Genomic DNA, 16,862 nt, shown 5'->3' with positions numbered 1-16,862 from the left:
AGAACACTGGTGATTATTACACTGAAGATTAGTGGATAAAAAGACAAATGGGAGACAGTTCACCGGCAAAGTGTTTTTACTGTTGCTATTTTTTTTGTTGGTTTGTTTTCTAGAATATACCTGCAGATTCCTTTTGCAGAAACGACACTATGTCCTTTAGTAGTCACCATGAAGACTGGGTTCAAAACCTTAGTAATACAAAGCATACGCCCCTTCAACCTTCCAAATTTATCATCTTATTTTGAAGTGACAGCTGAAAGTACTCTTAAAGTGTTGCTTCTATTCTGCCTGGCATTGCCCCCAAAATAGCTCCCCTTACAACAGTTTCTTGGAAAGACAGTCAGCTCATATTCTACACAGATATGAGTGAAAGTTGATGTCTTGCTATTTGATATACAGGATACACAGGTTCAAAAAGTGGAACTATTCAAGAATTCAGACATGCTACCTACTGCAGGTTTATATTTCATAGTGACAGAGGAAGTTCAAATGACTTCTTTAGAAACTTTAAATTTGTTCTGGTACCAAACCCTGCTTTCCTGGGAATTAAAAATTTGATAAATTTCTTGACTTGATTAATACATCCAATCTTGCCTCTGTGGATCCTTCACAGAGGAAATCTGTATTCAATTCACTGGTTCAGTAGTTAGAAATACCAATGGCATAGAATACTTTGGTAAAGTCAGAAACTACGGCCTAGAAATACCAATATTTTTGTACTTCCTATTCCAGAAATGATTCTATAATGCTGACCTACAATGTTGTTTAAAGGTATAAAAATAAAGCCAGAAAGATGAAAGACCAAAAAGAAATGAGACTTGTACAATGCTAAGGATAATAAAAAGGACTGTGTAAGCTAAGCAAGGAACAACAAGAAGCTGAAAGAAGAGATCTATCTACTGCTTAGGGAAGGTGGTACAATCATATCACTAATATTCTAGTACTCTTTTATCTTGTCTATTAACAAGTGAGAGGCAAAAATCATGCTCAATATTAAATTTGGGATTTTAATTAAATTAGCTGAATAAATAAAGAGTAAGGGAGATATGTCATAATACAAGTACACAGAAAAGAAAACTAAAACTTTTTATATGAATGTGAATATGAGTGAAAAATGTGATGGTTGCCAGAAAAGCTGGTGTAACTTTAACTCCATTAACGAGAGAGAGCAGCCTCAAGACAAGAGGAGGTAATGGGGCACTCCATGTCATACTTGCCAGACCGTTATCTGGAATATTCTGCTGTTAGTTCTGGAAGCACAATGAAGAGGAAAGTGAACAATACTGGGTACATTTTGATAAGAGAGACATGATACTAACAGGTCTGGAAAACATCACGAGAATCTATTAAAGAAACCAGAGGTATTTTTGGTCTGGAAGAGGGAAGGCCAGGGAGAGGTGGTATTGTGAGGAACAATTTAAATGCCTTTTTGATTTGAATAGCTGTCATGTAGAACAGGCAATGGCCCCAGAGTACAGATATAATACATAGACATTTAAGGCTACATTAAAAAAAACAAACAAAAAAACCCCCAAAAAACAAACCTTGTATTGTTTACCTTGTGAAATAGTGAGAGTCATAGAACTGGAAAGTGTCCTCATAACAGTTACGATTTGCAGAGGATTTCTGCACTGAACTGAATCATCAGAGTACAAATCATCACAAAATCCAGAAGAGTTTATAATTTCAAGCTAAGATTTAAGGCTGACAGTATTAATATGTAGCTAATTAGAAACTATGGTTTCAGGTATGTTGGAAATGCTCTCCTGCTCTCTTTCCCTCCAAAAAAAATGCTCATTATTAAAAAAATATTCTATTAAATATCCAGTTCATTACGTCCAGCATACTTTTGAGTATTCAAGGAGACTGGTTATTAAAATGCAATGTCCTCAGAGGAGGCAATAACATATGGGAACTAGTTACAGCTTGTTGACAGAAAGGGAGGAATGAGAAAGGCAGCAAGAGTAAATGAGGCCCAAGTGGACACAGATCTGTAGGAGACAAAATCCTTGTAATAAAAGATGCAGCAATATTTTCAAGGTTCTCTTAGAGATGCAACAGATGACTAAGGCTGCAACTCTGACTTCTATGAAGATATGGCCCAATTTTCCAAGATGTGTATATCATTACAACATGTAATGTGTACATTTTCTGTGGTCACTAATATGAAGCATTCAGTGTTTATTAAAATGGAAAACTTCTGTGCTTTTAGATATTCAAACAAATTGCTAAGTTTTGAAAGATTCAATTTGTGGCAAGGTGTACCAAAGCCAAACTAGACTTTCACATACAGTGTAACTTTGTATCACAAAATGAAATTAACTTTTGAGTGGGCTTTGTTTAATAAAATATACTATATTATTATATATATTTCATTTAATAATATTTGTTAAATCACACAGACTTCAGACAGGAGTTCAGTGTAGCTTAAGCCAAGTTTTTCTCCTAAACAACATCACTGAAATTCCATTACTTCCATTTGTTAGTGATCCTAATGAAACTCCAAAAAAAAACCCCCTAAACTAGTTAAAAGGGAATTAAAATCTTCTATTATGTGATCACAATCTATCTTTTCAGTTAAATCTCCAAGTACTTTTTGGGTCATCATTCTCCCAATTAATCTATTGTACTGTCCATTATCTAAGAATAGGCTATGATTTCCAACAGCAGGAATGGGCTTCCTCAATTTTTTCTACCATAATTTTATCCATTTCTCAAGGTCCAGGCTTTAAGGATTTTTCTTAATCAATTGGTCTACAAATCATCTGTCTCTCTCTCTCTGTGTGACATAGGCTTAACAATCTCATTAGTCAATCAATTATTCAATTTCTGTTTCTCTTTCCACCCCCACCCTCACATTTATTTCTTTTTCTTTTACTTCCCCTCTGTTGTCCCATGGAACACACCTGCCCCATCCCCTGTACTGCATCCTGCCTTACATCTTAGCTTGGGTTTACAAATCTCTTCTCTCCCACTTAGGGTCAAGGGCAGTGCTTAACTACCAAGCACTGCAGTAGATCCCAAGGGTTCTGTAAATGTATTTTGGCTTAATAATAATCAAAATTACAGTTCGATTATATGCCATCATTAAATACAGCAGGATTTAGTCTAAGGGTTAATACTTGAGCAGTTTGTTGCTGAGAAGGCTTATGTATGAGTTGCTACGTGTCTAGCAGCTATTTGTATTTCTTCAAGGAGATGGTGAGAACAGTTGCCTCCTGAACAGTACAGCTCTTCTTCAGGGCAGACAACCCTGTGACACTGATTTCCATGATCTGAGCAGTCTCTGTGTTAACTGGGGCATATTTAGCCGCAGCCATAGCCTTCCCTCCTACATGCTCTGGTGTTCTAGGGGATGGGGTGATTGGGGAGGAGCGGAGAGAAGACAGGGAACATCTTCCACCACCTGCAGCATCCCTGAGCAGCACGAGGTGGTGGAGGATGCCACAGGCTACTCACCAGACACTGTGGCCTTTTCCTCCTTATGGCCAGAGAAACATTCTGTCTGGACGACCACTTCCCCAAGGAGGTCGCTTCCTGGAGACTCAGGGGGTAATTCCTGACTAAGCTTATGAGGAAAGCATTCTCCTCCCTAGACACTTCTCTGGGGATAAGTGACTGAATTCTGGTTAACGGAATACAAAGGAAATTTGCTAAAGTGACTTAGTTCCTGAAAACAACACAAATCTATTTGCCTTTTGTTGTGTCTGAAGATGACATTTGGAACCAAGGCTGTTGTCTTGCAACTCTATCAGGTGACACCCTTTAGACGCTGCTGGCACCCTGAGAGTTGGAAGTGGGAAGGCCAGTGGACCAGGGAACCTGATGATATTGTCACAGTGCTGGGGTCACCTGACCTCAGGGCTTCCGTTGTTTGGCAAAATGCACTTTTCCTTATTGCCTGAGCCAGTTGCAGGGGGCGGGGTGTGTGTTTCTCTTACTGTAGCTAGAGACACCCTGGCTCGTAAGAGATCATGTTGGCATCAGGCATCCTCCTCAGGTGGCAGACATTAATCACTATCAGGGCTTCAGGGGAAGAACATATTCTTTCTACTGCCTGTTTAAAAATCTGTGTTGGTTTGTTATTACTACATCCTGAATCTGTTGCTTTTGATTCCATGGATTGGGTAAGTCCTAAACGCTTTCAAATACACGCATGTTTCATTTTGTAACAAGGATCACACTTCAAATGATTAATATTTGTCTTCTTCACTAGTTTAAAAGCTCAATGAAGGCCATGACTATATCTGCCAGGAAAATTCCTGTATTTCCAGCACCTCACACAGGGCTGACATGCAGGTGTTCAATAGATAGGTGCTTATAAAACATCTGTGAAATGAATGAATGGATGAGTAAATGAATGTCAGTTCAGTTCAGTCGCTCAGTCACGTCCGACTCTTTGCGACCCCATGAATCGCAGCATGCCAGGCCTCTGTGTCCATCACCAACCCCCAGAGTCCACCCAAACCCATGTCCATCGAGTCAGTGATGCCATCCAGCCATCTCATCCTCTGTCGTTCCGTTCTCTTTCTGCCCCGAATCCTTCCCAGCATTAGGGTCTTTTCCAATGAGTCAACTCTTCGCATGAGGTGGCCAAAGTATTGGAGTTCCAGCTTCAGCATCAGTCCTTCCAATGAACACCCAGGACTGATCTTCTTTAGGATGGATGGGTTGGATCTTCTTACAGTCCAAGGGACTCTCAAGAGTCTTCTCCAACACCACAGTTCAAAAGCATCAATTCTTCGGTGCTCAGCTTTCTGTACAGTCCAAGTCTCACATCCATACATGACCACTGGAAAAACCATAGGCTTGACTAGATGGACTTTTGTTGGCAAAGTAATATCTCTGCTTTTCAATATGCTATCTAGGTTGGTCATAACCTTCCTTTCAAGGAGTAAGCGTCTTTTAATTTCATGGCTGCAATCACCATCTGCAGTGATTTTGGAGCTCCCCAAAATAAAGTCTGATACTGTTTCACTGTTTCTCCATCTATTTCCCATGAAGTGATGGGACCAGATGCCATGATCTTAGTTTTCTGAACATTGAGCTTTAAGCCAACTTTTTCACTCTCCTCTTTCACCTTCATCAAGAGGCTCTTTAGTTCTTCTTCGCTTTCTGCCATAAGGGTGGTGTCATCTGCATATCTGAGGTTATTGATATTTCTCCAAGCAATCTTGATTCCAGCTTGTGTTTCTTCCAGCCCAGCGTTTCTCATGATGTACTCTGCATAGAAGTTAAATAAGCACGGTGACAACATACAGCCTTGACGTACCCCTTTTCCTGTTTGGAACCAGTCTGCTGTTCCATGTCCAGTTCTAACTGTTGCTTCCTGACCTGCATACAGGTTTCTCAAGAGACAGGTCAGATGGTCTGGTATGCCCATCTCTTTCAGAATTTTCCACAGTTTATTGTGATCCACACAGTCAAAGGCTTTGGCATAGTCAATAAGGCAGAAATAGATGTTTTTCTGGAACTCTCTTGTGTTTTCGATTATTGAAATATTCTCCCTGATATTTCCTTTGCTTACTTACACCTCTCATGCCCTGATTCCTTATCAATTCAGACCCCCCCAAAAAAGTGAGCTATGTCTTGTATTTTAGGAGACAGGAAAAAGAAAAGAGAAGGAGGCTATCTTTACAACTACCATCTACTCACTCCACGGAGAGGGGAAAGGAGATGACTCTCAGAGGCAACTTATAAAATATTTTCATAAAAACAAACAACAATCACCTCCTATACTACACATTGGATTAAAATATTACTTAAGAGAATGTTCATAATCATACTTTTTAGAGCCAGAATGGAGTTCAGGATTACTTTAGTGTAAATGAACTGAGCAAAGATACATTAACTATTTCAAGTCCCTCAGTTTTCACATGAAGAACCTGAGATCTACTGTCACCAAGATCAGCATTAGTCTTTCTTATACTCTATGATGTAATAAAAATTGAACGACAGTCATGTTCACTGGCAACAAAAAGGATATTTTCCTGGCAATGTTGTTCCAACTCGGTAATCAGTATAGCTCTTGCTTGGATGAAAGTTGAAGATAAAAAGAAGACTAGCTCTCTCAAAAGCAATGATCTTATTGTCTTCATGCTTTTCACTCACATGGGCCTGCAAGAATTAACACATAGAATATATACAAATAATAGCCAGATGTTGCTGTAAGTAAATTCTTTAAGTTGTTTTTTGTCTTTATTAACAGCCTTGTTATTAAGCCAAAAATGAAAGTGCTAGCATGTTACATTTTTTGAACATGTTGAAATTTTGCCATATCAAAATTTTGCCATATTGAGGCCAACAGTAGTTTGAAAAATTGCTTAAAGAGTATAAAAATCTCACCAGCCATTTGCCAACCTCAAAAAAAACACAGAGGATTAGGTTTTAAGTAAAAACTTAGTGCCTGTGATATACAGAAAGCACGTGTGTGTGTGTGTGTGTGTGTGTGTGTGTGTGTGTGTGTGTGAATAAGTATATTAGATTTACTTATAAGTGAATTTTCTTTAAGACTTTTGTTTTAGTCTCTAGACTAATAAGTGAAGGCACATAGAATTATTTTTCAAAATATACTGCAACACTGTTATATCCAGACTTCTGAAGTTGCATTTTTCTTAAAAACTTTATAGTATTGCATGGTTTTGTCAGATTCAAAAGGAACCAAAAGGCCTTGCCAATCTACATGTTTTTTTTTTTGTCTAATGAAAGAGAGTTTCAAAAGCAATTATAACATCTACAAGCTCTCCTATTTTCTACATCACATTTTACAGTAGGCAGTGAGAAGCTTTTGCTTTTTCAACCCTACCCTCTTCCAGCCCCAGCTCTGAGAGGACTTATTTCCATGCGTGTCAGCAGCACCACTCTTGGTAATTTAGAAATGTGAGCTAAGGCTCTAGAGTAAACAGCATGCCTTTTGGTATTCAACATTGTTCCTATTGAAAAGGAGCATCATTTTGCTCTCTCTTCTGGAAACAGCGCTACTAATAAATGCGATTAGGGCATTCGTGTCATGTAGCCAAGCTTCCTGAATGTATAAGCACCTTTGTTCAACCATTAAAAAAAATCAGAGACACCAAAGTAAAAACACATCAATAGTAATTTCAAACAGCATCAGTAAAAAGTAAATGGATTATAAGTAACACATACTATATGCTAATTTTTGCAAAGGGAAAAAAAAAAGCCTGTATAAAATTTTCACCTGTTAATTACATTTTCTAAAACTTATTGAAAAACTGAGACTTTAATTGCAGAGAGTCAGGCTCATGAAAAATACAAAACAGCATGCAGGTATAATGGCATCTATTGAAATGACAAGTTAGAGACCAGTAAAGGAAGGAGAAATAAGAATAAAGAAATCTCCATGTTGTCAAAGTAGTTTCACTATGACAGCATAATTATTTATATAAAGAAAAAACAGTCAAAACAATTAAGATGTTTCCACAGCAATTTCCAAAATGGATTCCATGTGGAGCTTTTGTCATTAGTTTTAACCAATTGAAATAAAAATTACCAAATTTAAACAACAACGACAAGCTAACCAGGAAAGTAAGCAGGGAATTATGCTGAAGATTTTCATTATCTGTTGGGGAGACTTTGGTGACATATTTTGACAACCTGAAGTATGTCACAGGGCACTATGCATGGAATAATAAAGTGCTGTTTAAGAGATCTGCATATAGATTTAAGTCAGTTGCCATTCTAAGCATGTTCAACACTGGTGACTAAAACATAACATTGAAAGTAGAGAGCTTACCTGTGGAGATGAAAGCCAACCACATCTTTCTTCCAATTTATTCATATCCCTGTCAAAATTATTGAGGAACTTATAGCGAAGAAGGTCATCATCAGTTAAATGAAACTGCCTTCGTGCATAATGGTAGCTCTCATTATTTCCTTTTCTTGGGAAGTCTAACCATTCAGGATGCCCAAATTCATTACCTGCATTTGAAAACAAACATCAACGTCATCTGGTTAATATTAGCACTTCTTATTAAGATATCTCAATAATTATATGTTTCAAAGTACTTGAAATCAGTTTAGGTTAATTTACTACAGCTATGCCCTGTGAAATATGCACAACCCTAGTTTAGAAACAGCATAGTCAAGCACACAATACTGCCAGCATTTGGACTCAAAAGCCCAGGTCCAGTTTTAGCCTGGGCACACATTCATTTTTCCATATCTAATTTTTTTTCATGTACAAACTGAAAACTGTATCTCTGTCATACTTATTTCATCTCTGAAATAATCTCTGAAATCTCTGAATCATTTTCAAAATCTCTTACTTCTATAATCTCTGAAATCTGTTCCATGCTTTGCAATTTCCAAAGGTTGTATGTACATTATTTTTTGATCCTGCAAGGACTCCCTATTATATCCATTTCACAGATGAGAAATACAAAGTTCTTGACAGTTAAGGGATTTGCCCAAACTCACATAGATAGTGACTAGAAAAGTAACCATTAAAATCTAGTTCTTCTCATTAAAATCCAAAGTTCTTTCTACCTCATCCCATTAGGCAAGTACGTTTTATACTTCAAGTGCTACAGAAACACAAGTCATCAATTTTGTTATTCATTTTTCTCATTTATTTCTCAGATCTATGTGCCACCATTAGACTTACATATTTAATTTAAATGTGGTATGTGTGTGGGTATGTGTGTGTGTGTGTGCACGTGCATGTGTACACCTGGGACACTATGTTGGGAATCCATTTAATATTATTTCTCATTGTAATGATGAGAACCAGAAACCTTAGACGCTCTAAAAGTGAAATAAAACAACAACACATACATATTACACATTCTTCATTCTGAAAATCAAATTTAGATATTAGTAACCTAATAGATTGGCTCCTGCTGTTTTCCTCAAGTTAGAGTTTTACTTTATGGCTTCTTTTTTCCCCCTAAATATTAAACATTACTTTCTAAAAGCTGCTTATATTAGTTACTTTAGTGCTACAATTTTCTAAACCACAAATTTCTCCTTTGAGTTAGAAAGCACCAGAGCTGACCCAAGTGTGTCCTGCTGTAATTTACATAGTTGCTAAGTGAAATAAGTCTGACAGAATAAAGACAAATATCATATGATCTAACTGAATCGTGGAGTTTAAAAAAAGTAACAACAACGACCAACCAGAACTAGCTCATGCATAAAGAGAACAAACCTGTAGTAGCCTGAAGCAGAGATAAGAGGTGGGCAAAATGGGTGGAGTGTCAAAGGATACAAATTTCCAGTTATAAAATAAAAAAAAAAAAGAGATGTAATGTACAGAACAGTGACTATAGTTAATAATACCGCATTGCATATTTGAAAGCTAGGAGAGAGAATCTTGAGAATTCTTATCAGAAGAAAAAAAGTTTTTGTAACTATGTATGGTGAAAGTGAAAGTCACTCAGTTGTGTCTGACTCTTTGTGACTCCATAGACTATACAGTTCATGGAATTCTCCAGGCCAGAATACTGGAGTGGGTAGCCATTCCCTTCTCCAGGGGATCTTCCTGACATAAGAATCAAACTGGGGTCTCCTGCATTGCAGGAGGATTCTTTACCAGCTGAGCCACCAGGGAAGCTAGGGTGATGGACATTAACTGAAGTTACTGTGATGATCATTTTACAATATATACAAAATACTGAGTTGTGTTGCATATCTGAAACTAATATAATGTTATGTCAGTTATACTTCAATAAAAATAAAGGCAAAAATAAGCTAGTACATTAATATTCTAATAAATAAAAACTAAAAAGTTGTAATGTAATTCACTATGACTTACTGTAGAGTTGCTTTAAATGGTGAATTCTGCTAAGAAACACTGTAGTTTACATTTAACTGTTCAGAATCATAGTCATCAAAATAAAAATAATATATAAACAAATATGTTTGTAGCAGCTTCATAAAAATTAAACTGTCTGCAAAAATTTTCCTTAATTCTAATTCAGTTCAGTTGCTCAGTCGTCTCCGACTCTTTGCAACCCATAGACTGCAGCACACCAGGCTTCCCGGTCCATCACCAACTCCCAGAGTTTATTAATTCTAATTTGTAAACTAATTAATGTAAATAATTCAGTCTAAATAATATGTTTTATGATGCTGCCTGTGTGACAGAGGAAGGAATCATACTTCTAAATCTGCAGTCCTTTATTTACTTTGGTTTAGTTGTTAAATCATGTCCGATTTTTGTGACCCCATGGACTGTAGCCTACCATTCTCCTCTGTCCATGGGATTTTCCAGGCAAGAGTACTGGAGTGGGTTGCCATTTCCTTCTCCAGAGGATCTTCCCGACCCAGGGATCGAACCTGGGTCTCCTGCATTGTAGGCAGACACTTTACCGTCTGAGCCACCAGGGAAGTAACCTGGTTAAGTACATTCATTTCTGATAATGAAGGTACCGCCAGTCTGGGGAAAATTATATGTCCCAAGTATTAGTGGGATTTCTACTAGTGAGGAATTTGGGAGAGACTAGAAATGCCATACAGAGAAGGCAATGGCACCCCACTCCAGTACTCTTGCCTGGAAAATCCCATGGACGGAGGAGCCTGGTAGGCTGCAGTCCATGGGGTCACTAGGAGTTGGACACGACTGAGCATCTTCACTTTCACTTTTCACTTTCATGCATTGGAGAAGGAAATGGCAACCCACTCCAGTGTTCTTGCCTGGAGAACCCCAGGGACAAGGGAGCCTGGTGGGTTGCTGTCTATGGTGTTGCACAGAGTTGGACACGACTGAAGCGACTTAGCAGCAGCAGCAGCAGCAGCAGAAATGCCATAGGATAGCTTAGGTATAATAGCTTACAAACTGTATCGAGGCTCTCTATAGGCAAAATACTTTTACTTTGGTATGACCATGAATCTCTAAGTTGACTCCAGTATTAATAAACAATTCCTTTAGCCTTTTGGAGGGAGATCGTTATATCACTGCCACCAAAATGATCATAGTAGAAGCAACAACAAATGCTTAATGTTGGCTTATTAGGTACCAGGCACTATTCTAAGCATGCACGTGAATTAATTCTTTCTATTTTCAATAACCCTGAAGTAGGTACTATTGTGGTCTCAATTTTATAGGTAACTGAGGCACAGAGAGTTATTAAGTAGCAGGGCCCTTGAGTTCAGAAAGTCTGATTTTAGCACCCTGACTCTTGATTACCACTCTACCATATTGCTCAGAAGCGGATACCGTGGGAAAACAATGCAAAAATTGACCAAACTCTCATACATGGACAGAGATTCCAAGAAAATGGAATGATGTGCAAGTAGCTGAAGTGAGAAGGTGAGATGTAGAGAGGACTTTGGTTTAGCCATAAAATAGGACTTGTAGTGAGGAGAAGAGGTGAGACAGGAGGGATGAAGTTTAGATTAGGAGAAGTCTCATAATCTCAAGACCTTAAGCTACTTTTGAGTAAGGGGATGCAAAGCTCAGATGTGGTCTTTTATTAAAATATCTCTGGTATCATGTGGAAAAGATAATGGATACTGGAAATAGTTGAATGGGAGGAAAGCTAACACGGAATTCAAAGAATAAGATAAGAGATGACCGGATGCACTGGGAGTGGAGAAAAGAATGGCATGTCTCAGGTGGAAAAAATAGGATTTGATGAGACCCTATTGCATGGGTTTTAATTCCAATAAGAACATTTATGAGAAATATGAATTAAAGCAATTGAATCTCTCCAGTACTCAGTTTCTTCATCTGTAAAACAGCATAATAAGTTTCATATATGCTTTTTTAAGATTCAAATGAAGTAAGTAAGGCAGTTGGCACAAGGTCTGGCAGCTGAAGCTTTCAATGTTTGGCAGTTTTTATGTTACACACCCATTACCAATGCTGCTCAGGAAAGAATGACATAAAGAGCAATAGGTGAGAGTTACTATAAACCTAAAATTTCTAGTTCCCTTCCTTCTGAGGAGGGAACTGACCAGCCCAACTCTGCAGTAGACATAAAAGTAACCAGGATGAATTCAAGGCAGCTACTTGGCTATTCTTCACAAGGTTTCATGGTACAATATTATCTTTTCTTTAAAGTGTGGAAATTCAATGTTGATGCATTCATTCATATATGTAATAAAACAAACACATTTCCCTAAGCCAAGTATCAACATTCTTTGAATTATCTACTATTTTAGATCTTAAAAAGCAGATTTGAATGTGAAAGTGATTTTGCTACAAGACACTCAAATTGATGGGGCAAATCTAGTTGCTAAGTAAAGAATCTCCTCTCTGCTCTCTTCCTTCATTACTCCTACTACATGTTCATCCTGAAACCACTAAACAAGCTCTCAGGTGTTATTTACAGTTATAAAGACACACACATGCTATTTACTATGCACAGTATATGCAATATACTATGTATATATTATGCTATATAGTATATATTTTATAGTAAAAGATGGAATTCCAGTTGAGCTATTTCAAAACCTAAAAGATGATGCTGTGAAAGTGCTGCACTCAATATGTCAGCAAATTTGGAAAACTCAGCAGTGGCCACAGGACTGGAAAAGGTCAGTTTTCATTCCAATCCCAAAGAAAGGCAATGCCAAAGAATGCTCAAACTACTGCACAATTGCACTCATCTCACACGCTAGTAAAGTAATGCTCAAAATTCTCCAAGCCAGGCTTCAGCAATATGTGAACTGTGAACTTCCAGATGTTCAAGCTGGTTTTAGAAAAGGCAAAGGAACCAGAGATCAAACTGTCAACATCTGCAGGATCATTGAAAAAGCAAGAGAGTTCCAGAAAAACACCTATTTCTGCTTTATTGACTATGCCAAAGCCTTTGTCTGTGTGGATCACAATAAACTGCAGATAATTCTTAAAGGGATGGGAATACCAGACCACCTTACCTGCCTCTTGAGAAACCTGCATGCAGGTCAGGAAGCAATAGTTAGAACTGGACATGGAACAACACACTGGTTCCAAATAGAAAAAGGAGTACATCAATGTTGTATATTGTTACCCTGCTTATTTAACTTATATGCAGAGTACATCATGAGAAACGCTGGGCTGGATGAAGCACAAGCTGGAATCAAGATTGCCAGGGGAAATATCAATAACCTCAGATATGCAGATGACACCACCCTTATGGCAGAAAGTGAAGAAGCACTAAAGAGCCTCTTGATGAAAGTGAAAGTGGAGAGTAAAAAAGTTGGCTTAAAGCTCAACATTCAGAAAAGTAAGATCATGGCATCTTGTCCCATCACTTCATGACAAACAGATGGGGAAACAGTGGAAATAGTAGCTGACTTCATTTTTGGGGGCTCCAAAATCACTGCAGATGGTGATTACAGCCATGAAATTAAAAGACGCTTACTCCTTGGAAGGAAAGTTATGACCAACCTAGACAGCATATTAAAAAACAGAGACATCACTTTGTCAACAAAGGTCCATCTAGTCAAGGCTATGGTTTTTCCAGTGGTCATGTATGGATATGAGAGTTGGACGGTGAAGAAAGCTGAGCGCTGAAGAATTGATGCTTTTGAACTGTGGTGTTGGAGAAGACTCTTGAGGGTCCCTTGGATGGCAAGGAGATCCAACCAGTCCATCCTAAAGGAGATCAGTCCTGGGTGTTCATTGGAAGGACTGATGTTGAAGCTGAAACTCCAATACTTTGGCCACCTGATTCTAAGAGCTGACTCATTTGAAAAGACCCTGATGCTGGGAAAGACTGAGGGCAGTAGGAGAAGGGAATGACAGAGGATGAGATGGTTGGATGGCATCACCAACTCAACAGAGATGAGTCTTGAGTAAATTCCGGGAGTTGGTGATGATGGGGAGGCCTGGCGTACTGCGGTTCATAGGGTAGCAAAGAGTCGGACATGACTGAGCAACTGAATTGAACTGATTGCATATATATACACACACACACACACACACACACATGCACACACACACAGTATAGTGTGTACAGTTGATAACATTCCACATAAAATTAACATTTTAGCCAGTCTTCTACAACTATAGCCCTTTTCTGGCTGAAACACTTTTAGCATTTGAAGACCTCCTCATCTCCTAATATCTTCCCAATCTTCTTGAAAATGTGACCCAGGTCACAATTTCTGTTGCTTGCCATCTTTTCTAACTTCCTCAGGTAGACTGTTAAGGTAAAAAAATAATTTTTTCTCCAGTGTATAGTTGAACTTCTCTCTTAGTATCCTTCCTTGGAAGCCTAATTTTTATCAGTACAGAAGTGAATAGTGACGGCTTCCCAGGTGGTGCTACTGGTAAAGAATCTGCCTGCCAGTGCAGGAAATGCAAGAGATGTGGGTTCCATCCCTGGATGGGGATCATCTCCTGGAGTAGGAAATGGTAACCTGTCTCAGTATTCTTGCCTGGAAAATCTCATGGACAGAGGAGCCTGGTGGGCAATAGTCCATGGGGCCACAAAGACTTGGACACGACTGAGCACATAGTGCTCAATAGTCAGTTAGGTCAGTTCAGTCGCTCAGTTGTGTCTGACTCTTTGCGACTCCATGGACTGCAGTGTGCCAGGCATCCCTGTCCATCACCAACTCCCGGAGTTTACTCAAACTCATCTCCGTTGAGTCAGTGATGCCATCCAACCATCTCATCCTCTGTCATCCCCTTCTCCTCCCGCCTTCAATCTTTCCCAGCATCAGGGTCTTTTCCAGTGAGTCAGCTCTTTGCATCAGGTGGCCAAAGTACTGGAGTTTACGCTTCAGCATCAGTCCTTCCAATGAATATTCAGGACTGATTTCCTTTAGGATGGACTGGTTGGATCTCCTTGCTGTCCAAGGGACTCTCAAGAGTCTTCTCCAACATCACAATTCAAAGGCATCAATTTTTCGGTGCTCAGCTTTCTTTATAGTCCAACTCTCACATCCATACATGACTACTGGAAAAACTATAGCCTTGACTAGATGGACCTTTGTTGGCAAAGTAATGTCTCTGCTTTTTAATATGCTGTCTAGGTTAGTCATAAGTTTTCTTCCAAGGAGCAAGCGTCTTTTAATTTCATGGCTGCAGTCACCATCTGCAGTGATTTTGGAGCCCCCAAAATTTTGCACCAATATGAGTGGAAACAGTATGAAACCATCTCATAATCTGATTAAAAGTTGAGTACCTGCTTCCCTAAAACAGACACACATACACATGAAGCCTCAAGGGTTAATGGACTCCATTCAAAAACTGATGCAATGTGAAATTACAGTATTATCATTTATTTGAACATTCTAGCAGGAAAATTTGCAGCCTTATAATATATAATATAAATAGGGATTGAAGAGTAGCATGATTAAAATTAAATGAAGTAACAGATGCAAATTATTTAAAAGAGTACAAGACATAATATGTGACTCAATAAATCTTAGCTACAATTATAGTGCTAATTTTATTATTTTTATTGTACAAGTAATGCACTAAGTTATTTTTAAAATTCACAATTAAAAACACATACACAACATCTGAAATCTTACCACATAATCACTTGCTATGGTCTGAGTGTTAGCGTACCACCAGTCAAATTCATATGTTAGAAATTAATCCTCAATATGATGGTCTTGGGACATTTGGAAGGTATTTCGGTCATGAGGGTAGAGCCCTTATGGATGGGAATAGTGCCCTTAATAATAGAGGCTGCAATGAGCTTTCTTTCTCCTTCCACCACAAAAGGATACGGCCTGTGAAAGGTCCCTCCCTCAACCATGCTGTCACTCTGATTGTAGATCTCCAGCCTTCAGAAACTGTGAGAAATAAGTATTTATTGTTTATAAGCTACCTGGTCTTTGGCATTTCATTATAGCAGTCCAAGTAAAATAATACCACTATTTCCCTCTTGGTAAATATTGTATTTATTTTCATTTATATCTATAGCTATACCTACACGCATGCATGCTAAGTTGCTTCAGTTGTGTCTGACTCTTTGTGACCCTATGGACTGTAGTCCCCTAGGCTCTTCTTTCCATGGGATTCTTCAGGCAAGAATACTGCAGTGGGTTGCCACGCCCTTATCCAGGGGATCTTCCCAACCCAGGTATAGAACCACATCTCATGTCTCCTGCATTGGCAGGCAGGTTCTTTACCTCCAGCGCCACCTGGGAAACCCCCAAGAGCTATACATCTGTATATACATCTGTATCATACCTATACTTATATACATGGGCTTCCCAGCTGGTTCTTAAACATTCATTTATCTTTTCAATAACATCTAAAGTTATTCACTATTAAGAAGAACATTTATTACATGAGGGCAAATTAAGTACTTGGAAAAATATTAGAAAAAGATGAAAGTGATAACAATGGTTGGTATCATAATCCAATTTAGGATATTGTATGTCACTACTTTAAAGCATATTCCAATAAGCTTACTTAATATGGAATATGTATTAAACTTCTGAATTAGAAAAAAGAACTGTTAAAAAATATGACATGAAGAAGACCCTATTCTATTAGAGAATAATTTATTAATCTTTATTAGAGACTAATTTAGATTCTCTGAAAAATCTCCTGGAGAGGCTTCTTTTTGAACTGAATGATAAGGAAAGTTGCATATAACAAAGAAATAGACAGAAAAATTATATTAGTGATTGCAGACAAAACATTTTAGAGTGGCTTTTGAATGTTATCTCTGTTGTAAATGACCTGACAAGGGGCAAATTAAGTTTAATGTAGACAAACGCAACATTAAATTTCATATTTGGTTCAAAACTGTAAACATGAGCATAAAATAAATGGAAGCAAATCACAGAAAGACTTTCAAAGTGACCTTGGAATAACAGTGAACCATTCTCAGACTGAACAGAGAAAAGTGGAAAATGCCCGTTAGTATCTTATACTAGCTCACAGCTCACAAACCTAACGAAGAAAAATACCATCATTAAAACAAGTTAAGAATGTTCTTCTCAGCTAT

The 16,862-nt window shown here is 38.2% G+C and overlaps 1 protein-coding gene and 1 non-coding gene across 2 annotated transcripts in view; both read right to left on the bottom strand.

The window, feature by feature from the left end:
* Positions 1 to 16,862, bottom strand: part of GBE1 (1,4-alpha-glucan branching enzyme 1) — a 297,215-nt gene that overhangs the window by 27,479 nt on the left and 252,874 nt on the right. Inside the window, exons 13-14 of the mRNA XM_081552326.1 lie at positions 7,754 to 7,938; positions 5,987 to 6,117 (exon numbers count right to left, since the gene is read on the bottom strand). Coding sequence (XP_081408452.1) covers positions 5,987 to 6,117; positions 7,754 to 7,938 — 316 coding nt within the window. The remainder of the gene's footprint in view (positions 1 to 5,986; positions 6,118 to 7,753; positions 7,939 to 16,862) is intronic.
* Positions 10,276 to 10,347, bottom strand: TRNAC-ACA (transfer RNA cysteine (anticodon ACA)). The gene has a single exon. It is a non-coding gene; the product is annotated as a tRNA-Cys (tRNA).

Source organism: Giraffa tippelskirchi, chromosome 2, assembly GCF_054371585.1.
Source record: "Giraffa tippelskirchi isolate mGirTip1 chromosome 2, T2T-mGirTip1v1.2.pri, whole genome shotgun sequence".
NCBI classification, from domain to species: Eukaryota; Metazoa; Chordata; class Mammalia; order Artiodactyla; family Giraffidae; genus Giraffa; species Giraffa tippelskirchi.
Note: the sequence above shows the minus strand (reverse complement) of the source record. Positions and strands in the feature narration are given on the sequence as shown.